General features: G+C 46.5%; 2 protein-coding genes across 2 annotated transcripts in view; one reads left to right on the top strand and one right to left on the bottom strand.

The window, feature by feature from the left end:
• LOC134019097 (glucose-induced degradation protein 8-B homolog) overlaps positions 1–23,302 on the top strand; it is a 51,722-nt gene that overhangs the window by 25,720 nt on the left and 2,700 nt on the right. The window lies entirely within an intron of this gene.
• On the bottom strand, positions 170–22,832 carry dnah12 (dynein, axonemal, heavy chain 12). Its single transcript, XM_062460519.1, has 72 exons — positions 22,698–22,832; positions 22,012–22,201; positions 21,858–21,927; positions 21,576–21,734; positions 21,258–21,453; positions 20,879–21,067; positions 20,612–20,765; positions 20,349–20,440; positions 20,055–20,233; positions 19,803–19,938; positions 19,584–19,709; positions 19,366–19,500; positions 19,050–19,243; positions 18,649–18,892; positions 18,360–18,545; positions 18,018–18,218; positions 17,718–17,912; positions 17,513–17,634; positions 17,284–17,419; positions 16,980–17,126; positions 16,726–16,845; positions 16,424–16,580; positions 16,071–16,243; positions 15,782–15,934; positions 15,449–15,688; positions 15,046–15,291; positions 14,801–14,920; positions 14,614–14,723; positions 14,274–14,457; positions 14,003–14,143; positions 13,823–13,906; positions 13,361–13,549; positions 13,101–13,220; positions 12,815–13,003; positions 12,572–12,723; positions 12,358–12,496; positions 12,065–12,231; positions 11,686–11,941; positions 11,242–11,541; positions 10,936–11,114; positions 10,602–10,794; positions 10,271–10,432; positions 8,795–8,989; positions 8,404–8,537; positions 8,139–8,301; positions 7,931–8,011; positions 7,615–7,791; positions 7,380–7,511; positions 7,139–7,228; positions 6,909–7,049; positions 6,498–6,739; positions 6,258–6,405; positions 5,982–6,127; positions 5,609–5,823; positions 5,269–5,461; positions 4,971–5,163; positions 4,702–4,874; positions 4,457–4,597; positions 4,141–4,299; positions 3,808–3,952; positions 3,566–3,716; positions 3,174–3,427; positions 2,868–3,008; positions 2,646–2,783; positions 2,317–2,550; positions 1,989–2,177; positions 1,796–1,899; positions 1,310–1,514; positions 922–1,059; positions 728–819; positions 578–645; positions 170–470 (listed from the first exon to the last, which is right to left on the bottom strand). The coding sequence occupies exons 1-72, from the start codon at positions 22,830–22,832 to the stop codon at positions 277–279; spliced, it is 11,736 nt and encodes a 3,911-aa protein (XP_062316503.1). The 3' UTR covers positions 170–276.

Genomic DNA, 23,302 nt, shown 5'->3' with positions numbered 1-23,302 from the left:
ATTTATATCTAGTCACAGGGTTTTTCTAGCGCCACCAGGAGTTTAACTGACAGACAGTGACACACAGTGACACACTGTCCTCTCTATGGCCAAGAGGCAGAGGATGTCACGCACACAGTCATATGACACACAATACTCTTAACATCAAAGCCACAACTTGAGGTAGTTGTAAATGTCTTTAATAGGGTTCATTTGTGAATAAAGAATCCACCAAAAGACATGAATCCCAAGTGGGACGGCATAAAGTGCTTGTATGAAATAGTGTGACTTCCAGTTTCAGTCATCCAGCTGACACAGCATGGCCACTCCTCTCTTGATCCAGTGCTGCAGGCGCTTGTTGGTGGGCAGCATCATGCTGATGACGAAGTTGGTGGAGTGCCCTGTGGTGGAGAGGGTGCCCTTCCTCTCACTGGTCTTATACAGTGGGCACACATACAGGCTCTGGGACTGCTCCGTCCCATCCTTCTGAGCTGTGGGGAGAGGAAGAAAATAGAGAATGATGACACCCGAACAAACTCCTAAATAACACAATGACAACGGGTGCATCAGGTAGTGTTTAGTTTCCACGTGTTCTTACTGGGTTTGATCCAGATGATGGGGACAGAGTCAAACAGGACTTTGGGGTGTTGTTCAGTGAGGACTCCACTGTTGACAGGGAAGAGCACAAAAACAGACTTAATTAAACTTAATTAAAAAAAACGTAATATAAAATGGAGCATTAACCTACTTTTGTCTGTCCCAGCGAGCCCCGTCCAGGAACAGACCGTGGATGTATACACCATCCTCAGGGCTTGTGTCGGAGGTTTCGATGGGAAGAACCTTCCAGAGGGGAGAGAGTAACAGTGCAGAGGCAGGGGAGGTCAGCTATGGGTAACACAGGGGGCTGTTGAGGGATCATACATGTGGAGTGTGTGAGCAGACCTCGTAGCTAAAGACCAGCAGGTCGATGGGAATGGAGTACTTCCTGGCGTAGTTCTGCATGGCCCCCGTGAGGAAGGCCTGGATGAAAAAGAAGCCGGACAGCCAGAACACGCTTGGCTTGTTGGTCTTGTACCAGTCCTACAGGCACACACATCACAAAAGACTGGTATTAAAGTGAGATGAACCACTACCTGATGCACCAGTTGTCACTATTTTCCACTGGAATCCATAGAAAAACAAATGTGATTGTTTTTATTATATCATATTTGTTTTATATTTGATTCAAGCATGTATTTGACCTCCCTCTGAAAAACAACATTGAGGGTGAAATAAAAAATATCCTTAGCTAATGTTATGTCATTAGTGGATGTGATATAAACATACTGACCTGCAGGAATTTGAGCCTGGTAAGAAAGTCTGTTATGTAGCTACCCAGGGGCTTGAGGCTGGGGTAGGAGCGCTTGGCCCACTTCTCTGGCAACTTTCCCACTATCAGACTGCCAGACAGGGCCTCCAGCTCAGCATCCATCACCACCAGACCCTTGATGGCCTTCTGCAGGTTCTGCAGGCTTACACGAATGGTGACACATAACCTGGGCAAGAGGGGAAAACCACACTAGTGGGCTTTCTGAAGACTTTTTGTTTCATAATCTAACTTTTTTCAAACCTTTAGAAACTTTTCTTTGCACATCCTGTATTTGTTCATGATTGCAGAAGTTGAATGTAACTATTCCTTCATGGCAGTTGTAAACCTGTTAGCCTAGAAAGTGCAGCTATAATTTGAAGCTTAAAGATAGACTCACCCATTTGAACCTAGAGGTTTGTTTATCCATAAATTGATCTATTTCACTTTCAGTTCTATGCTGTATCTTACGTGTTGTAGCGTTCCATCTCCTGCACCAACACAGTGTTCATGCTCTCCTCATACATAACTGGGAACTTCATCAAGGCTGCCTCAATGTCAAAGTTAGCTGGAAGCTACAGGGAAAAAAGGAGCTAGGTAAGTTTAAAAATGACAAAAATGTAAAACATGGACAAAACACCAATATTTGACAAGAACTGGTCACCTTAGTGAGGACGTCGTTAGCAATCTCGAACAGTGTGTTGTCACTTCCTGAGCTGGCCCCTCCCTTGGAGCCCCCTCCCTGTGTGAGCAGCAGGGAGTCAAACAGCAACTTGGTCTGCTGCAGGTCCTTTGAGATGTCCACGTTCTCATGCATCCCAAACACCTCTGGGTGCTGGGTGAGAGGAAGGTTCTAGAAGACATCGTACAACCAGTCTGTCATAGAATCTAATACTTCATCGTACAGAATAGACTAGAAATAGAACAGACTATAGACAAAATTATGTATTGTACTAAAACAGCATCACTGAAAACCCCTCTTAAGTCCCTACCTTGATGAACTCGATATAGTCCTCATAGATAGACTTGGGAGGGGCATAATATTTGCCGCTGGGCGAGAAGATGTAGCGAGGATTTTCTATGATGTCTTTGTTGTAGAAGTCAGCCAGGGTGGTCATGAGCAGTCTTCTGTCCCAGTCATCAGTCACCCGGCCCCCGTAGTTACATTCCCCAGTCAGGTAAGTGATGGCCTCAAACGGCACACTATCATACTCGTTCACAAACAGCTGTGGGAGTCCAAGAGGGAGAGAGATGGTGAGAGAGCAACTTGCGATGGACAAGCACATGGATGTGTGGATGGTTGATGAGTGTGTGCAATTACCTGCAGCTGTTTGATGCTGATGCGCAGATCTGACTCATTGAAGCCATACGGAATGTTCCAGCCAAGGGGCCCAAACTTCTTCCTCTCTTGAACCAGAGCATGAAAGAAGCACACTCCATACAAGAGCTTCTCCCACACCTGAGCAAAACACCAGAATTAAACATAGTATGTGTGTATGTGACTCTGTGTGTGTGTGTGTGTGTGTTTGACCTCCACACTCACTAGCTCTTTTTCAGAACAGTTGCTGAAGAAGGCAGGGTCAGAGACTGGGTCTGTCAGGTAGGACTGCAGCAGGTTCAGTCTCAAGCCGGTGGGAGGCTCGTTGGTCATCTTCACACCGTTCTGCAGAATGGTCACTGGGAACTGACCATAGGGGGAGGGAGGCAGAGGCCACATTAATGGTGCTGTATGTACAATAACATAGCTGTTATCACTGCGATATCTGAGCTGCTTATAGAAGATGCTGTGTGATTATACTGCAGACTCATCATCTCACTAGGCTGGGGCCTACCAGGTGCTGAGGCCTACCTTGGGGGAGGGATAGCTGGTGAGCCACAGGCGGAACTCTGGGTGACAGGTTTCGGGGCTGAAGTCCTCACAGATCTTCTCCAGGATGGACATCCAGGAGACAGCCAGGTGACAGTTCTGAAGGCACACCCACGTGCCCTCCTTCATGGCCGTACGGATCATTTTAGCAGCGATGGGACCCTGGCCCTGACCCAGAGAGATGGCCTGGAACTTTGAGCCGCCCATGTTTTTGTCATTGGCAAACTTCAGTAAGCCTGGATGAGAAATGAGGACAAATCTGTTTGACTAAAGCATTCATGAACCATATATGGCAGACACACACACACACACATGTGTGCAGTCTGGCAACACTAAAAGATTACAGTGTGTTGGTTTAGCGGGATAGCACTCACTGGCCATGGGGTCAGCCCCTGGAGACAGTATGAACACCAGTGGGATTGTAGAGTTGGAGTCCAGGTAGCTCTTACTCAGGTCAAAGGGAGGGGGCTCCACAAACTTCCTCCCCAGCTTTTCAGTCACATAGTTGTTGATGGCTGGTACAATCTGACAAATGACAGTAAAGTACTACATGAACATTCATTTCAGGTGTATATCATGGAACAGTTGCCTTGACAAAAAGGCTCTTTTTTCTAACCTTGTCGGGCCTGAGGCCACGGTATATGATCATCTTCTGCAGGTCATTAAGGGTTTCACACCAGGGTTTGGGCAGGTGGGTGTTGTAGGGCTCCTTACTGTCATAGATGGTAAGGAACATCTCTGGGTTCTTCGTGAAACTCTCCCTTGCAAAATGAGGGTTAGAGGTTAACATAGAGGAATGAAAAAACAGAGCTCAATGACAATGTATGAGGCCATAATGACCAAGATTTACGAATTGGCGAATAGTAACCATCAAGCAGATGGGTGTTTGTCATACACAGAGTTCTAGTACTAAGCGACACTACAGGCTGGCGGTAGCTGGGTCTCCTACTTGAGTCCCTGGAGGTTGGGCAGGTCGCTGGCCCTGCAGATCTCATCCCAACTCTTGTCCTGCAGCCAGGACGGGTCAGGGTTGGGTGTGTTGTTCTGCAGGCCCACTCCTCCAGTCAGGAAGAACATCAAGTCAGAGTACTCTATCTCCTTCTTCGCTCTGCAGGAGATCATAGACAAGCCATCTAACAACAGTGGAGGCTCAATAGAATGTATGCAGACTACGCGTGTATATAGATCCGCTTTAAAACAGATCCAACGGACAGATCGGTTCGGGGGAACCGAAGGCTCCTCTGCGATGGGAAATAGAGACTTACAGAAGAAGGTTGGAGCAGAGAATGAAGGAGAAGAGGAGTTTGTCCTTCTCAAACAGGGAGCGACACACGTTACAGTACAGGTTGTAAGTGAAGTGGTCAATCAGGTATCGCAGCCTCTTCTCCAGGATCTTAGACTTGTTACTGCAACACAAGCAACATGCAATTATTCCACCACAGAGCATCCTGAATGTAAAAAAACCTCCAGAATAGCTGGGCCTATGTCCCTTGTAATGTTCATGTCTCACCTGTCCTGGATGGAGTTCATGTAAAGGTTAACAAACCAGCCAAGAGAATACTGGTACATGGGGTCAATGTTGGCCAAGTCAGCAATACTAAAGAACAGAATGGATGAGTGCTTGGCTATGGCTCTGTAGCCCTCCCTTGACTCTGCTATCTTGATCTCGGTCTTCTCTGCTATCTGGGGATTGGAATGTCAGAGGAGGTTAGATTGGCAGAAGAGTCACCAAAGATCCACCCTGTCTCCCTCCTCTCTCTGCGGAGACCTCAAACTCACCTGCTGTTTCTTGGAGATCTCGTTGGACATGATCTTGGCTGAATCCAAGACCTGAATGGCACTTTCGTCCTCCAGGATGTTTCCCTCCGACGATGACAGCGTCTCTAAGATCTTATCCTCTATCTCTTTCAGCTGTTTCTTGTTGGCTGCAGACTGCAGAATGAGGGCGTTCCTCTCCTCTTCCAGTTCGGGCCTGGGAAAAGGGAAATGACAATCGGAGGTAGTACCAACGCTCACTCGTCACTTGAGAGTAGAGGGAGGGAGAAACAGAGAAAGGTTTGTGTCTGTGTGTGCCCACCTCTCCTTAGCGACCACGATACCAAGTAGCTGGTCCTCCAACCCCTCTGGGGTGATCATGAAGTTGAGGAGGGAGACTTTGGTGGCCAGCTCCGGCAGGTAGTGGGGGTTCCTCAGCTTAGTGGTGATGTAGAATCGGAAGTCTCGGGAATACTCAATCACACTCTCCCCAAGTCGAATACATTCCATACCCCCTTGTGTCAGACAAAACTCCGTTATACTTCAATTGGCAATACAATTATAATCGTACTAAATACATGTAATATATTAGTCTGCATCTTGTTTATCTAATAAACGTTTGAGTGAAACGTTTACCGCATGAGTGAATTGTTAACCCTAACCTTGTTTGAAGATCTGTTTGAGCAGCAGGGGTTCCAGAGAAGGGTCCAGCTCCTCTGCAACGTTTTCCAGCAGCAGAGGGGATCCAAACTGGATGCAGTTCTCCAGGGTTCTCATGTAGTCCCCGTCCGTCAGCTTGATCACACTCAGGTTGTTGTCCTTCTCTGAGTTCTTCACCCATTTGTTGGCCTGACCCTGGGGGTCAATCATGAGGGGCCTGTTGAAAGAGAGAGAGATACAGAGAAAAAGAGAAACAGAGAAAAAAAGAGAGAAAGAAAGAGTGATAAAGAGAGAGAGACAGTGCAGAGAGAGAGAGTGAGGACTGGGTGTTTTGAGTAATGTCATTATGTCAACTGTGAAAAGAGAGGGAATCACCATCGGCGTGAGTTGCTGACAATCACTCCATTGTCGATGGAGAAGCTGTCGGTGGGCAAACCAGCAATATTCCAAGCCCTGATCTTGATGGGGTCTCCAAGGGTCTTACTCAAAGAGAAGTCATCAGATGATGGAATATTCTTCGTCTAGTGGCGTAGGAGAGAGAGATGTTTGAGATAAGTGTGGAGAATAAGTGCCAGTGATGCACAAGTGCCAGTGATGCACACTACCGCACAGACGATCAGAAACCATTACTGAGAGAGGTAGAAATGATACCTTGCAGAGTTGTGTCCATTTCTTTGCACAGTTTTGTCTGAAACCTGCAGTGAAGGCTCCCAGGTAGGCAATGACCCCAGCTGAGATGAGCACGTCTCCGGTCAAGTTGTCATAGGTGTTCTGTAAGTCATCAGCTGCCTTAGACCACCTGTAGACGGACCGCAATGTGGAGGAGAGTCAGTCCTTCAGACAAATCACTTTCATTCTCATCATCATCGCCTCCACCATCAAAAATCCCACCTGGTCTTTTCTCCTCCAAGACCACCGATCAGTTTCTCAGCCCGCTCCAGCTTGCGGGCGCAGAGATCCACCTGGAACTCCAGCTGGGCCTTTTCCTCCGTCTTATCCTCAAAGGTCTTCTGCAGGGAGGCCAAGCGGTCCTCCACCTCCTTCAGCTCAGCTCTCTTCTCATTGAGCAGGGCCATGGTGGTGGCCAGGGACTGCTGGGCCTCCGCCAGGTTGGCCTTCTTAGGGGCAACTACCTGCATCACACAGGAGGGGAGCGAACGAGAGGTCAGAGGAGAGAGGCAGGAAGGAGGGCAGATCGACAGTAGAGAGTTACAGTGAGTGAGTGAAGAGTGGAATAGGAAAAGAGAGGCTTGCAGAGACAGGAGCGCTGCCTGAAGAGATAGAAGGTTCCGGTCACTCCACCTTGGCTATTCTGTCGTACACCTCCATGGCAGTGATCCACTTGCACAAGCCTTCGGCTGCAGAGGAGGCCTTGGCCACCTTGGTGGGGTCAAAGTCCGGGTTGGTCATGTACTCACTTCGGATCTTAAGCATCACTGGCACCTGAGAGTGGAAAAAGAGGAGAGGTCATTCAAATATATGTTCATACATTATGGGTGGTACAGCTTGGATGAGAGGTTAAATGAACTTACAGGAATGTTGTCTTTGTCATATTCTTTCAGGTCTCTGAGGAAATTCATGTCTCCAAGAAGTTTCTTGCTTGGACCCCAGTAGTCAAGAATCTGCATGTTTGTAATAATAATTAAAAATTGTTAAAAAAATATATATTATTTTTTAATTTTTTTACAAAAATTAATTAATTAAAATAAAATTAAAAAATTGTTAAACATAGACAGTTTGCATGCTGTTATCATTGAATGGACAGGGCCTCACCTTTTGACCAGTCCCTGCAGGATCAGCAATCTTGTCTGGTTTTAAATCTTTCATCACACACACAGCAGCCATGACCAGCTTCACACCAGATGGAGGGTTCTTCATTGACTTCACAATGGTGACGTCAGAGGGCTGGAAGGAGTGGGGCCCTTTAATTTACACTTTGCACTTGCATGTATGTGTGTTAGTACACTGCGGTACTGCTCTGGTAGTCAAATGAGGCAGCCATGTGTACCTTCAGGGTGTTCAGGGCAGAGAGGGCCATCTCCAGGGCGGGTATGGCCTCTGCCAGGTCACTCTCACACTCGTCCTTCAGCGCCTGGGACTCGTTAGCCTTCAGAGTGGCAGCCTCCTCGTCCACACGCACCACCTTACTCTTGGCCTCCACCTGTACCGACTCCACCTCTATCACCTGAAACACAACCCACGCCAAGCTGCATTTAGGCCATGCCCTTATCAGGAGCAGCGTTGAAGGTTGCACATGCACTTTGAGACGGCAACAAAAGAAACAATATGTCATTGTGTGTGTGTTTCATGAGTGTGTGTTTCACCTTCATCATCTTGGTGTTGTCAATCTTGGCCTGCTCCAGCTTGGGCTGCAGATCCACGAGCTCTTTCTTCATCGCACCCACCTACAGACACACAAATCCACAGAGCCTATGGAATGACTAAATACTGACATGCTTACTGTACTGTAAGCTATTAAAACAACATAACGGTGTTGTACACATGTTAATGAGTGAGAGGTGTGTCCTGTACCTGAGACTCAGCGAAGGCCAGCTTGTCAAGACCGTTGGTGTACCTCCTCTTGGCCATCATGACCGTGTCTCGTTTCTTGGTGAGGAGTTGACGAAAGGCAGCAATCAATTCCAGGTAGGAGGTGGGGGTGACATAGTTATGCCGACCCAGCTCAGACAGGAACCTAGCGTTAGAAACATAATTTTGTGTCACGATATCACCAGCATGTCTGTTTCTGTCACAGGACTGAACCATAAAGAGTAGAATCTGTTGTGTAGTTTGGTACTTGTGTGAAAGCTCGATGGCGGAGGTGTGAAACGTCTTGCAGATGGGCATAACCTCCTGCCTCTCGCGTTCACTCATCTCCAGGCTCTCCAGGAACTTGTTGGCCACGCGCTCCAGCGCCTCCTCTGGCCAAGGCTGGACAATTCATAGCCGAGGGATTAAGAGATGGATATTGAGCGACGTACAAGAACATCCAATTACCATTATCATGATTCTTATTCTTTTATACTGTAAATCAATCTGCTTAACCTCTATTCATCTTTTCATCTAAACAGAAGTGTTACATGGTGAATGTGCTGCTACAATTGATGACGCATTTGATGACGCATAATTGCTTCCTCATTGTAGGTTTGCTTTTCGGAAAGCAGTGTATATTGTTCCTGCATGTGTACCTGGAACCAGTCGATGGTGCAGCAGTTGATAAGTGAAGGAAACTGACGTAACCGGTTACGGAAAGCGTCTCCTATGGGGCTGAAAGCCACCACGATGTGTAGGTTTGCCCGGCAGCGCGTCACAAAGAAGGCAAACAGAGCCAGAGGGCTGAACTCCACACTCTTATTACCAGCCTGGGCGATGGGCCGCACCGCCTGGAGGGGGGAGGACAGGGAGGGGAGGACAAGACAGGGAGGGGAGGACAGGACAGGGAGGGGAGGACAGGACAGGGAGGGGAGGACAGGACAGGGAGGGGAGGACAGGACAGGGAGGGGAGGACAGGGAGGGGAGGACAGGACAGGGAGGGGAGGACAGGACAGGGAGGGGAGGACAGGACAGGGAGGGGAGGACAGGGAGGGGAGGACAGACAGGGCATGGGGACGGGACGGACAGGGGAGGGAGAGAGAGAACACATCAAAGACTACTTAGTTGTTGATGTCATTTTTCCTCAAACATAAAGAGCAAGGTAAACGGGGAGGATGGGGTGTGGTTCGGTAGGTAGGTGTCGTGGCTAAAATGGATTGACCTCATGACCTATTGGCCAACATGTAAGAATCCCCATAAGTAACGAAGCAGGCCACTGACTGTGACAGAGAGACAGTCAGACCATGAGTGAACAAGAGTGGAGCCACGAGTTTGGGAATAACACATTCCTTTGTAATAAATAATCAAAGAAAGGAAGAAAAGGAACTGTCAAGCTTTAGACAGAGACAACCTCAAAGGAGAGGCCAGGGTCAATAGTTTGCTCCTCTGAGAACTCAGCATGCAAACTTACGCTCCAGCTAGGGAGAGAAGTCAAGTCAAGTCACTTTATTTATAGAGCACATTTAAAAACAGCCAATGCCGACCAAAGTGCTGTACAAGGTCATCAGATAAGGCAAAACAACAATAAGTAGGATCAGCAGACAAACAACACAATTACAATAAGCACGAGTGACCCTAAACTGACTCGAAAGCCAAAGAATATAAATATGTTTTAAGACGAGACTTAAATGTCTCGGTGGTGGGGGATAAAAATTGGCAGTTTATTCCACAGAGTAGGGGCCACAACGAAAAAGGAACGATCACCTTTGTTTTCATCCGAGTCTGTTGACATGTGGACAGAAGGACACGGGGAACAGGTCGGGCTGACATTAGAGATAGGAAACTTGCACACAGAGCAATACAGGGAAAAGGGGAGCTGACTGTGTAAATTTTGTTGACAGTATTGGGAGATTGTGGAGGAAGGAGGGATGGGAAATGTGTTCATGTTGACTATAAATATGTGTGGGATTTTAGATACGTCTCTAGCATTCTTCTGTATTCTTGTAACCACTGCTACTTTGCTGAATAAACCATCAAGCTGCCTTGATTTTGAAAGACATTCCGCTCCTAGTTTTCTCTTGACCAAATACCTTCTGATATGGACTGAGAATTCCTACAGTAGGTAACCTTACCTCTATGATTTCCTGTTTCTCATCCACAGCAAAGAGGTTGGGCACTTCTCCTGTGTTCAGGACACTGTCCACATCCTCCAGGAAGGCTTCCTCTTTAATCTGAGCATCGGTGAGCAGAAACACTGTCTTCTGGCCTTTCACCCCTGCATTCTTAAAGAGCAACTATGGAAGAAGACAGGAGGGAGAATGAATCAACAAAACACCTGCCAAAAACACACGTAGCTCTGTGATAAAGTAGGCCTGAAGCAGACATACACTACATGTATACAGTAAGTGCATTTTCAAAAATGTCCGTATGTAGAATAGTAGTGGAATATTCTCCTCCTTTGACCTTGAGGTCGTCCCTCCATTCATTCATGCCATAGCTCTTGGAGATCTCGGGCTGGAACAGGGTCATCTTGGCCATGGAGGTGGCCAGACGGGTGATGGACTGACGCCCGCTGCCCCCCACCCCCACCAGCAGGGCGTTGCCCCCCGGCTGCTTCAACACACGGCTGATGCGCGACAGGTGCTCCAGGACATAGCTGCACACAAACATACAGTAGGAATATGTACTTCGTTTTTACGTCTGACTGATTACATACAGATGTTTCCATTGTTTTCCTGTATTGATATAATGCACTTTGTGTGACGGACCGCAGCTTGTCATCAGGGAGAAGCGTTACCGGAAGATGACGAGGTTCATGCGGTTCTTGTGCGTCTGGTTGTACTCGTCCAGACAGAGCTCCACCACCTGGCCAAACATCTCCATGGAGGGCACCTCTGCATAAAGACGTTCGTCGTCCTCTAGGTCAGGGTTCATGTAGTCCCCGAACAGGAGGTTGCACATGTTTTCTTCGCACAGCTTGAAAAGAGAAATACACAATGTAAACAAAGAGCAAAGCATTCTAGAAGTTTCAAAGCACTGCGGATATTATTCTTTACTTCTTCACCTATCCTCACGAAACCTCATACACTTTATGTTTACGCACAGTCTTTTTGTCCTGCTTCAGGTGTTCGAAAACCAGCTCGAAGTTCTCTTTGAAGTGGTCTCTGACAATGTCGTTCATGAGCTTGTAGAGCCAAGCGCGGTCCTTGTCATCCACCAGACGGTCATAGTAGACACGGAACACCTCATGAACGAAGAGGCGTATCATGGTGCGCTTGTTCTCCAGAGACTCCTTCTTGAGCAGTAGGCAGCCCTGCACCACACGGGAGAAGTCTCGCAGGTTGAAGGTGTAGTGGGACTTGGCTGGTGTGGGCAGCAGGTTCTGCATGGCCTTCTTGTACACCTGCAGGGAAGGAGAATGATCATTGAATGTGTTGACTAACTTCATATCTAACCTCAGTCAACCTCATTAAAAAACAAGCTGTTTTTTTTGTAGTCAATGGAATCATTTTAAAATATATATTTCCTGCATCTCTTCAGGACTCACCTCCATGGTGGCAGCAACTATCTGGTTACCCACAGTGAAGTAGTCTGGAGGGAACTCATTGTTCCTCAGGTAGAATGCCACCACGTTGGAGAAGATGCACACCATGGTATCGTCACTGAAGGCATTAATGCCGCAGATGTTGAAGTGCCGCAGGAAGCGAGGGGTAACAGCATTCCTTCCACCACCAGGGGGCCCCATGGCAGAGATGAGCTGCAGGTCCACCAGAGTGATCTTGGTGGTGTCCTTCAAGTCATACCTGTCAAGAAACAACCAAGGAACACTTGGACATTCTGGCGGGAACAATCCCTGTTATCATTTCAATGGATAGTTCACTGACAACATATCTAGCTGTGGTATCTCCGCGGCCCCCAGTCCTCACCAGTTGCCATGGTCAAAGTACTGACGAAGGAGCTCCACAGGAGGCTGAGCCCCAAACTGCTCCAGCGCCGGCATGTTCATGTCATCCACAAAGATGACACACTTCTTTCCCATGGGCGGACCATACACCCCCTTCCTCCTCTTATCCAGCCTGGACATGATGATGTTCTACACACAGACGAATCATTTCAGAGACTAAGTTAGTATTGTCTTTGGCCTTCATATGTTTGAAACCTTCGATACAGAAACGGAATGGTGAAGGCAGGGTTCTTTTGACAGGTGGTAAGTGCTGACCTGGCTCTGGTTTCCACTGGTACGAGCTGAGAAGTTGATAAAGAAGGGCAGATAGCGGTCCTTGTCCAAGTTGTTCATCAGCTTCTCCTTCACATAGACAGACTTCCCAGTGCCGGTAGGACCCACAAACAGCAGAGGCCTGCTTAGAGAGCACAGTCTAGCACGCACTGTACAGCAACAGTATGTGAACCCTATGCTGCTGATGTATGCTTACACTCCATAGTTGATGCAGCAGCCCATGAGGTAGGTGTAGCGGACCGTATCTATGGTAGGAACAATGATGTCCTGGACTTTGGTGTTCTTATCCCCCAGATTGATGTTCTTGATTGACTCATTCCAGTGGATCCATCTGCCTTTTCCTTTGAACTAAAAGAGTATTGGAGCTCATTTTTTTCATTGTAACTTGGCTTACCCCCCAAAAGAGGCAAAATGAAACAGAATTGTGACATTATCATACCTCATAGGAGTAATCATAGACCAGACCCTTCTCCTCAAAAGGACATTCCCATTTTGAGACAGATGCAGGTATGGGGTGTTGCTGTGACTTTCCCAAAAGGATCTCCCTGAGGAAATCATCAAACCTCTCCCTGCTGTCTGCATCACAGCTGCCCCCCACAGACCACACCAGGGAGAAGCCAAATGCCGCCTGCGACACACAGACGAAAAGGGATTAGGATATCAACACCTGGATGAAGAGCACAAATTCAGGGCTATAGTACACAAGCATATTTTGAAAGCATTACCATGATCCAGGTCCGTATGTTTTTGTTCCCGGCATCCTCTTTCACAGGTTCTGTCAGCAGCATCTCAAATAGACGAGTCAGGGACACCACTACGTTACTGTTACTGGTGGAAACCACTTCCTGTAAGACACAACCAATCAGAACTCACTACACAGTCTATGCAGGGTATATTAGGGTCAAGGTAAAAACTTTAACATTCCTCAATGGGCCAGACAGCAAATATATGTCTGGACTAGTCCTAGGGCCTCATGTCCTCATACCCTGCAGTGTTTGCGTAGAATTCGGAGGGAGGGGGGCACCAGCCAGTGGAAGAGCTCCAGCAGAAGGGAGCTGTGGTCGTGGGCCTGCAGGGGCTCTGGGAGGGTGTTCATCCAGGAGGTCACCAGGGGCTGCCAGCCCAGCTGGGAAGGCTCCATGTAGATCATCCCACACCTGCTCACTGTCGCTGGCTAGAAAGTAGATGATATGTACTGTCATGCCTTCTCCTTGTTCATAAGGGAGTCAGGTGGCTGAGCGGTTAGGGAATCGGGATAGTAATCTGAAGGTTGCCAGTGCCAAATGACGTTGTGTCCTTGGGCAAGGCACTTCACCCTACTTGCCTCGGGGGAATGTCCCTGTACTTACTGTAAGTCGCTCTGGATAAGAGCTTCTGCTAGATGACTAAATGTCAATGTAAATAAGGGGTTGACACTGTTATTGTGCTCTGCGGTTAGCCTTCTTACTGAAGCTTGAGACAGGTCCATAGCCTCAAATATGAGACTCATCTGGTTGGACATCTGGATGATCTCTCCACTCATCAAGCACAGCTGTGGAGGAACAGAATAACATTGTAAATGTATTTGGGCTGGTTGTTATCTTCTGGTATATTTCATGTTAGTGTGAGTTACAGTGTACAATCTTGCCTTTTTGTTGTCGTCAAGCACAGTGTTCATGCTCTCGATCCACAGTGTGTCTATAGGGCCGTCAAACACCACCCACTTCCGCTCTGGGGACTCCGCAGAGGCAAACTCCCGAAATGTGTTGGCCACAATCCCGTCAGCCCACTGTACCACACACACACACACACACACACACACAAGGACACACAACAGGGAGATACAGGGTATAATTGGTTCCTTGGTTCAACAGTTCTTCTTGTAGGGATGACTAAAGGATGGTGATTTAGAACCCCACCTCGTGGGAGACAGGGTCAAACTGGCCAAAGAGCTGTCCCATGGTTATAGACTTGGGGTTGACTGTCCGGAAGTGCACTTTCTCCTCCTCATTATAGCCCTTGTCATTCATCAGACACAGGGTGTCAGCAAGCACATGCAGCACTTTGGTCTTCCCAGCAAAGGGCTCTCCCACCAGCATGAACCTGGATACAAGACAGACAGGGCGAAGGTCACTCATCGGGTGTCCAACACAATATCACATTTAACACTCTGACGTCTGTGAATATGTTTCATTAATGGAAATATGATTAGAATCTGACTTCTGAACCCATGGGGGATTGATGTAAACGATAAGTTACCCATGGCGGACAATCATCATTTCATAGGTCTGGATTATCTTCTCCAGGAAGACCTGGACTGGCTGGACGTTGTGAATTTTACTGCACTCCTCAGCACACTCCAGAAACAGCTGAAGAAACACATGGCAGGATGATGGCACAGTATTGCAATAAAAAGAAGGTTCATAAAAAGAAGCCCTTGTCTAACCTTGTAGTCCGCCACAGGGAGTGAGATGCCAGGAAAGAGATCACTGGTTATGCCATTGAACAGCGGAATATCATGAGAGAGGAACTTGGGCTCATTCACATCCTTGATGGACCTTAGGAGCTGGAGGGAAGTAAAGGGCAAGTCATTATTCACATCAACATACCAAAATCAGTTAGTGTATTTAGGGTTAGATTTATGCTTTTTTACAGTGCCTCAGAATCACGGTGTTCTTATTCTGTACAAACCAGTATATCTTCATTCTCATCAGGGAACTTTAGCTTGAGGTTTCCCGCTGCAACCAGCACGGCTTTGACTGCCCTCATGCCGTAGTCATAGTGGAACTGGGAGGAGAGCTGCTCCGAACACAGCCTGTAGGTCATCACTATCTTCACTGACAGGGGTTTGGCATTCAGGAAGCCATAGGAGTAAAGGGAGATCTCTGCTATCAGCGCATAGTTAGGCACCATCATGGCTACTGTTCTAAACAACACCTGGAGTGATCGACGAGAGACAAAGAACAAATCAGGGGAAAAATACAATGTAACATTGATAGACCAATTGACAGAAAAATTGTATGAATGCCAACTATAAAACCAAAACCCACAATGAAGAAATAGAAACCAGTTTTAAAGGTAGGGACTACAGTACCTTTAGGTTGTCAGGGAGTTCTGATCGACCAGCATATCCTGGGTTCATGGTGATGGACACGAAGCAGTTGGGGTTGAGCTTCAGCATGGTTCCCTCAAAGTCAAAGTACTCCATCTTCAACTCAATGGCTCTTTGGATGCACAGGACCTGCTGGGCCACCACGGACAACACCTCCAGCTCAATCCGGTTGAACTCGTCAAAGCACGCCCACGCTCCAGATGAAGCCAGGCCTTTGAAGAACTAAAACAGGAGTACAGCACATTGAAACCTATCAACTAAACATGAGTAAACCCAACCCTGCGATAGTACCGAGAACTGTGAAGTTCCATTCACCTTCCCCATAGCCAGGTAGTCCAGGCCATCAGAGCAGTTGAAAACCACACACTGCACAGCAAGAGCTTTGGCCAAGTCTTTGGTGGTCTCAGTTTTCCCTGTTCCGGCCGGACCTTCAGGGGCTCCCCCCAGGCTCAGGTAGAAGGCCCCAATCTAAGACAGACGGAAAAGAAAGACAAGTTAGAGGGAAAGAAAAGTGAAAGAGGGGCATGAAGTAGATCAACGTTCAACCCACGTTTGTGTGTCACCAGTGTTAAGTATATGTCTGTATTCCCTGCTAGGAACTTACCAGGGTGCGGTAGCATCTGTCCGTCAGTGGTGTGATAACCAGCCTGGGGGAGTTGCCCAGGTACTCATAGGCATACTTGACGTCACAGTTGATGATGCGAACACGCACATTCTCATTGTGCCAATAGTACCTGAGCTGGGCCAACCACTGGAAGTCTGTATCCTGGGACACACCTGCAGAGGAGGGAGGCATCACCAAACAACCAGCATCCAGTCAACTAACAATCACCAAATACAAATATTCACATGGGAGTACCTAAATCATCAGTCAAAATATTTTGTGATTGGGGAAACATTGGACTATGTGGACAGTCCTGGGTACGGGGTGGGTTTAAGTTTGCTGAGGAACACTACCTTTCTCTATCAGGTCCATGACCACATCTCTGGCATGCACGTCAATGGTAACCAAAGCCCCGAGCGTGGTGCGGGTCTGCTTAGGTAGTTTTCCTCTTACCAGCTCCACAATGTCTTTAAGCTGAGACTGCAGCTGTTCATAGTAATTATTCAGCCCCTGTATATAGCACACACACACACACACACACACACACACACACACACACACACACACACACACACACACACACACACAGTATGAGCAATTTGTTTATGCAGGATCATGACTGTACAGTGTGGGCTTCTCCTCTCCTCTCCCTCACCTCCTTTCCTCCTCTGATGGCCTCATGAACTTCCAGGGTCCAGAAGATCTGGGAGGTGCAGAGCACCACCTGGCCAGGCCAATCCTTCACCCACTGTTTGCGGGGTGTCTCACCATAGGCCTGCACAGAAAAACTTCGAAAATGACTTAAACGTTGACACACACTCCGAAAAAGTTCCTTAATATGGCACTATTATTAAGGATGCATAGTAGGCACTAGGTCCTAGTGTTGGTAGTGAAGTGCAAGGTCCTCACCACTCTGGAGCGGGCCACCACATCCCTGACACTGCGCAGCATCACATCCTCCACCTGCACCAGCCACTTCTCCACAGCGCCCCGGGCCTCGGACGTGGAGATCAGCTGGATGAGCTGCACACGCTCTGCCTCACTGCTGTACATGGCCTGCATGGCAGGAGAGACGGTGGATAACAGGGGTAGAGAAAAAGTCCACATAAAGTACGTGTGTGACATGTGAACTCATGAAGGGAGATAACAAGCCATGACTTTATTATTCAAGACTAATTCAAAATATTACTCTTTTGATGACAGAAATGTCTACCTGAATGTCTAGGTTGGGAAGGAAGTCCAGCTTGGCAATGCCTTCAAAGCACTTCTTCAGGTGGGGCTGCACACGCAGGGGATCCTTGGTCTCAGACAGGATCTCCAGCATCTCATCATTAGACAGGAAGAAAAACCTGGAGTAGAGGGCAGTACAGTATGTTGCAATGTTAGAGCCATGCCAAGTTAATAAAAAAAAGGTCTTAGTATCAAAGTATCGATTTAAATACCGAGGGAAGAAGAGACGTTTTTTTTCCAGATAAGCATTGAGTCCCTTCAAGATCTTGTCCAGAAGGTTGTTGGAATCTTGCAGTCTTTCAAGCAAGCCTGGTAGAGAGGTGGCAGGCAGGACCTGCAGCAACCAATCATGTTCAGCTAGTTCACTCATCGTGAGGGACAGTCAGCAGTGAGGTCACCAATACAAGCTCTCCCTACCTTGGGGTCCTTGACGCAGTGCCTCATGACCTCCTTCCACAGCTTGTCAACAGTCTGGAAGAGACGTCCCTCCTCGGGCATCTGCTGCATGATGTCCTCAGAGGAGAAGATAGGCTCCAGGTAGAGCCACTGAGCCTGCACCTTCAGCCACTCGTCTATGGTCTCCTGGATACGAATCAGACGCTCCTCCCACGACTAAGAGGCAGGGGAGGTGGGAGAAGGAGGGGTTGAGCTTACACTGGAAGTCTATAGGAGCTTGATTTAGCCACATGACCTCACTGTGCTCAGACATGAACCCACCTTGATCTCGTTCTCGAAGGGCTTGATGAAAGGTGAGCTCCTCATGGTCTGGGTCTTGACAATCTGGTCATCCAGCATGGTCTGGATCTCATCCACAGCTGTGAGGATGGAGACTCCAGACTCTCTGTAGGGGTGGTAGTGGAAGGAGATTCCTTCCCACATCTCCACCATGGTCTGCATGGCTTTCTCCAAGGAAAACTCCTGTGAAGATAAAAAACAAAGACAGAGGGATGAAAACGAGAGAGAAAAAAAGACAGGAAGTGAAAAAAGACAGTATCAAAAATAAAGTGTCAATCTCTTAAAGTGCTCCGTAAACAGAGTCTTTTGAAACGGTTTCCTAACCTTGCTGGCAGAAGCACTGATGGCCTCAAACTGCGTCAAGTAAGGGGCCAGGTTCTGTTTGAGCACTTTCCGTAGAGTAGTGCCGGAGTCAGGAGTGAGGTCATAGTCCACAATTGTAGACATCTGTTCCCAGTGGCGAGACCTGACACCTGGATTACACAGGATGGACACCATAGGGATGTGCTCCTGGTGACATACGCACATTCAGCACGATTAGCATTAGCAAACATGATTTTGTATATACACTGGATATGTTCACTTGATTTATGGATATTTAATAGTTATGTACCCTGAAGTCCTTAACTTGCTCCATAACCCTGGAACAGATGAGTGCTGTAGGGCTCTCCTGTTTCCCTGCGGCCTCTTCCGCGGGTTTCTTCTTAGCCACTCCTGCCATCTTGTCCTTCTCCTGTTCGGCTTTCTTCTGCTTCTGCTGGAAGAACTTGAGCATCTTGAAAATCTCCCTGAAGAACTCATCAACCTCTACTTCCATGCTCTCTCCATTCAGGTCCAGGAAGGAGCCGTCAATCCATCTGGATTCAAACAAAATTAGGGGTTAGATATGTAGAAATATTTCATTTCACCTTGTTCTGAAGAGAAAAAAAAAAGAGTTACGTTCTGGTTACTGACAGTATTCACCCACACTAAAAACTATTCAATATCCGCAGCACATACTGCAGTTTGACAAACCTCTTCTCAGTGCGTTGCCACTTCAGCACCAGTCCAAACAGCTTCTGGTAAGGTTCGATGCTCTCCTTGATAACCTCCACTGCAGGATAAAATGTTTGGTCCCATTTGTACAAGTTTTCTTCTTTGTTGATGAAGACTATAGCCTCCTCAGCATCCTGGAGACGCTTCTGGACTGTTCTCACATCTGTTACATACTGTTCAAAAATCAAAAAGTAACTATGAGGCAAAATACAACTGAACATCATGGCAGTTAGCTGGCACTCCCCTTGGTGACAGTGTGATAGTGTGTGGCAGAGGCATAGCAGTGAAAGCGCACCTGCTGCATCATGTCCAACTCGGAGCACTCTGCGAACTCCTCCATCCTTCTCCCCAACTTATCAAGCTCCAGCATTAACTTCTCCCTTCGACCAAGCAGCTCTTGCTCTCCCTTTAGCTTGGCCTTGTCCATCACCTAGGGAGAACAAAGCATTAGCACTTGAGCTGTTCCAGCACCCTCATGTCAACTTTGAGGGCTAGGAAGCATCTAGGCATTACCTCATCATTGAGCTCAAACACTGGGTCGATATTATATGGGCAGAGAAGAACTGTCGAGTTTAGCTGCAGATCCTCTTGATCGAATATGTGAACGTCCAACAGGTAGTTAAGTCTATGGTGGGTCTCCTGCGGAGGTACAGAAAAGGAAAGACAAAAACTCATAACTGATTTGGGTTTAAATTGTTTAAGATCTCTAAATAATTTGAGATTTCTACATACCATTATTTTTGCATTAAGCTCCTCAATTCCCTTTGTCTTAATGTGACTGATGTAAGCTATCATCTCTGTCATGTCCTCGGTGGTCTCTGGAACCTTGAGGGCTTTCTCTTTGATGGTTTCAAACTCTTGGCAGATCCTTTAAGGAACAAAAAGGGAACGTTTAATGAGGCAAAAAGAAAATCTGCGACTCCAAGCACATCAAAGAACCAGCTAGACAAGGGAAATACAAAGTGTCAACTGTATGCAGCTCACTGTAGACTGTGCTCGCGGTGGCTAGTGATTAGTTGCTCCACAAGGATCTCAGCAAAAGTCTTGGCCTTCTTAGCCAGTCCCTGCTTCAGCTCCTCACAGTCCAGGCGGACCATGGCAAAGTGGGCGATCGCTGGGAGGCTTACAATCTGTTTGGATAGAACACGGAACTGCTCCACTTGCTAAGAAGAAAAGAAATAGAAAGTTCAACTACCGATAGTTGAAACTCAAACATCAACACACTAGTTGCATGAAGCTATTCACAGCAATAAAGTCAATTTGACTCCACTCTGTTACCTTAGTGTATTCATCAAAAGAATGGTTTTCCTTCATGAACTCCTCCACTTGGGCCTGTGCTGCTCCATTGACCAGCCAGTCATAGTTTTTAACTGTGGAGAGATGAGGAAGACATGTGTCATGGATTATATTATATATTTTAGTTTTAGTTTCCAGTTAATTTAGTGTTTCAATAATGAGAAACACTGTAAAACAGCCTATTGTGACAAGAAAATATTTTTATCAAAACGGGTTTTTAGAACAGTCTCCTGTCAGCCCCTCACCATAGCTCTGAAAGTGTTCATTAGGTTCCTCTAGGTTCTTCCTCACAGCAGTCCTCACAGTGGTCTGTGCCCATACCAGGACATGGTCTGCCAGTTTGGCATCCACAAAAGACTGGTTAGCCTCACCTAGCCATGACTGGACAGTTTGCACCTTCTATTGATATAGACATCAGAGGCTACATTAGAGTTGAAACACCAAACAGCATTTATTGGTGAAACCAATACCATACTAGCAAAATATTCCATGGTATTTTCTCCCATCCTGACCTGCATGGTGAGAGTAATTTGTTTAAGAATTTGTAAAACAGCCTCTTCAAGATCCTGGAAGCTGGGATAGAATTCCATCTTCTCATCATCAAATGTTAGGTCCATGCGAAATAAGGGCAAACGATGGTTGTTGCAAAGATCAAATAAGCTCACAAACTCTTCGACACTTCTCTTGACCAAGGATCTCAGCTGTGGAAAAATTGACAAAAAAGAATAAAGATATGAAAAAAACAACAACATAGTTATAAACCATGAATTACTAACCGTCAACTTATTGTCATTGTTATTATTAGGCTATGAGCTGACATCATAAGACTGATTACACTTGAAATAACACCAAACTCTGATCTTGAAATCATTGATCACAAACTACTCTTACCTGGTTGGAGATGAGAGTAAAGACACAGTTGTAAAAGGAGTCCAATTTCTCAGGCCTGACCCCTTGTAGAGTGTCCTTACTGGTCAGCAGGTGGATGACTTTGGGGAACCAGGTGTTCCTGATTCTCTCCTCTATTTTCTCACACTCAACAACCACTTTATTCTTCAGACTCTCACAGTCTACAGGGCCTGTGGACCTTTATATTAAAGTAAGAGGAAAATGTATTTCACATATGAGGTAAGGGAACATTGAAAGGATAAAAAGATTCTCCATAATCTTGTGTTAATCACACTAATAATGTAATGATGCATCCATTACCTGCAGTCAGAGAGATCCACTAAGAGAAGGTGGGAGAATGTTATGTATCCCATATCTAAAATGATGCGCATTACTGGGTGAAGAATGTGCAAATTGTCCTTGATCTCCTTGCGACTCCTAACAAAACTGTCTTGCCAGGGTCTGGAGAAATCAAGAACCCTGAAAAAGGTACGGGGAGAATTTTTTATAAACTAGAATAAAAAAGATGTTTGTTGCATTACCAGCAAGATGATGATGATGATAGTTTTGAAGATGCTGGTTGTGAATCATTAATAAACTCACTTTGCTGATGGACTTCTCTGTATTGTTGTTACTGTACCCTTTATTTGTGGCTTCTCCAGCACAGAATTTACTGAAGGGGCCAAACATTAGGACAGTGTCAAATCCAAACGCAAACACACACAATCTCACAAGCACACAGTGGTTGTTGGCGAACCTGTGTGTTTGACCATTCCGCTGAGGAAGTTGTCGCTGACCTCCCTGCAGAGTTCCTGCAGCAGCTCATCTCTCCCAGGGCCCTCTCTAAGCTGCGGTGGAACACGGGTCAACATGGCATCCAGCCACTGCTGCTGGATCGGCACAATAGGACTGCCCTCCACACACTGCTTTAAGAACATGTAGTTCAACTGCAATTAAAAACACAAAGATGCAGCCATGAAGAGAGGGATATTTTAAAAGACATCTGAGCAAATATTGTGTTCCAGAACCATTCTTACTCTTCGTTTTCTATCTTTGCTGCTCATCTGTAAAATAAAAAGAAACAGGAATGTTAAATATTACTAGCGAGATTGAGACTATAGCAATTGATTAAAAAAAAACAATAAATTTAATGTTGTCAGTTAAAATCATTCAAGAGGACCTGAAAATAAAGCATTCTTACTGAAGGAGGAAACTCAGGCTCGGGTGACAAGGGAGCCCTAGTAGGTGTAACATCCTTTGCACGTTTGTAGGCCTGTATTGCACTAGAAACCCTTAAACAGTAAGATAACAAACACCGTAGCACATTAGTACAATAGGTTCATGTACAGAGAGCAGAACCCAACATTAATATACTTACACTATCTTATGCAACTGCTGTTGCTGCTTTTTACTTCTCCTGTGGCGCAGGAGTTTCCTCTGTACTGTCATCCGTTCCTCCGCACCAGTCAGCCCTATAGCACCGTCCTGGACAGGTGTGTTTGGGATGGGGGGCAGGACAGGGTAGTTCTTCAAGCCTTCTCCTGGGGGTGGTTTCAACCCACCCGCGAAGGTAGACATCTCGCACCTACAGTTGTAAAGGCATAAGACAAGGTCTGCTTGCTAGACAGTAATAGTACCGCACAGAATACTTTATCTAGTCTACAGTAGCTATCCTAACTTAAACGCGCCGAATGACTAGGAAAATCGGGCATATTAGTACAAACAAAGTACAAAGAAATTGTTTGGAAGTGAAATGCATATAAGCAACAAAACGTACCTCCTATTTGTTGCTAAAACTGATTTGCGCTCTCATGTATAGCTCTAACTTCTGGATTTTACAAAGCACCAAAGTGAATTGCGAGAGAGATGGTAAACAATTATGTTGCTATAGAAACGGTCAACTAGCCATACAGCATGAATTCAGGGTTATCTGATAATTTATTAATCCACTAAATAGAGGCATGTGAGGTGTAACTGACACATCATGTAAAAAAAAAAACTTTACATTATATCCATGTAAAAAATTTATATAGCTACATAAAAAGGAA

The sequence above is a fragment of the Osmerus eperlanus genome, chromosome 4, assembly GCF_963692335.1.
Source record: "Osmerus eperlanus chromosome 4, fOsmEpe2.1, whole genome shotgun sequence".
NCBI lineage: Eukaryota > Metazoa > Chordata > Actinopteri > Osmeriformes > Osmeridae > Osmerus > Osmerus eperlanus.
Note: the sequence above shows the minus strand (reverse complement) of the source record. Positions and strands in the feature narration are given on the sequence as shown.

Excerpts from the sequence above, each read along its gene's own strand:
- dnah12 (XM_062460519.1), bottom strand. The coding sequence starts at position 22,832 with ATGTCTACCTTCGCGGGTGGGTTGAAACCACCCCCAGGAGAAGGCTTG. Across the intron at positions 13,550-13,822 it reads TGGACCTGTCTCAAGCTTCA|CCAGCGACAGTGAGCAGGTG; the intron begins GTAAGAAGGCTA and ends TCTACTTTCTAG. Across the intron at positions 1,060-1,309 it reads CCAGGCTCAAATTCCTGCAG|GACTGGTACAAGACCAACAA; the intron begins GTCAGTATGTTT and ends GTGTGCCTGTAG.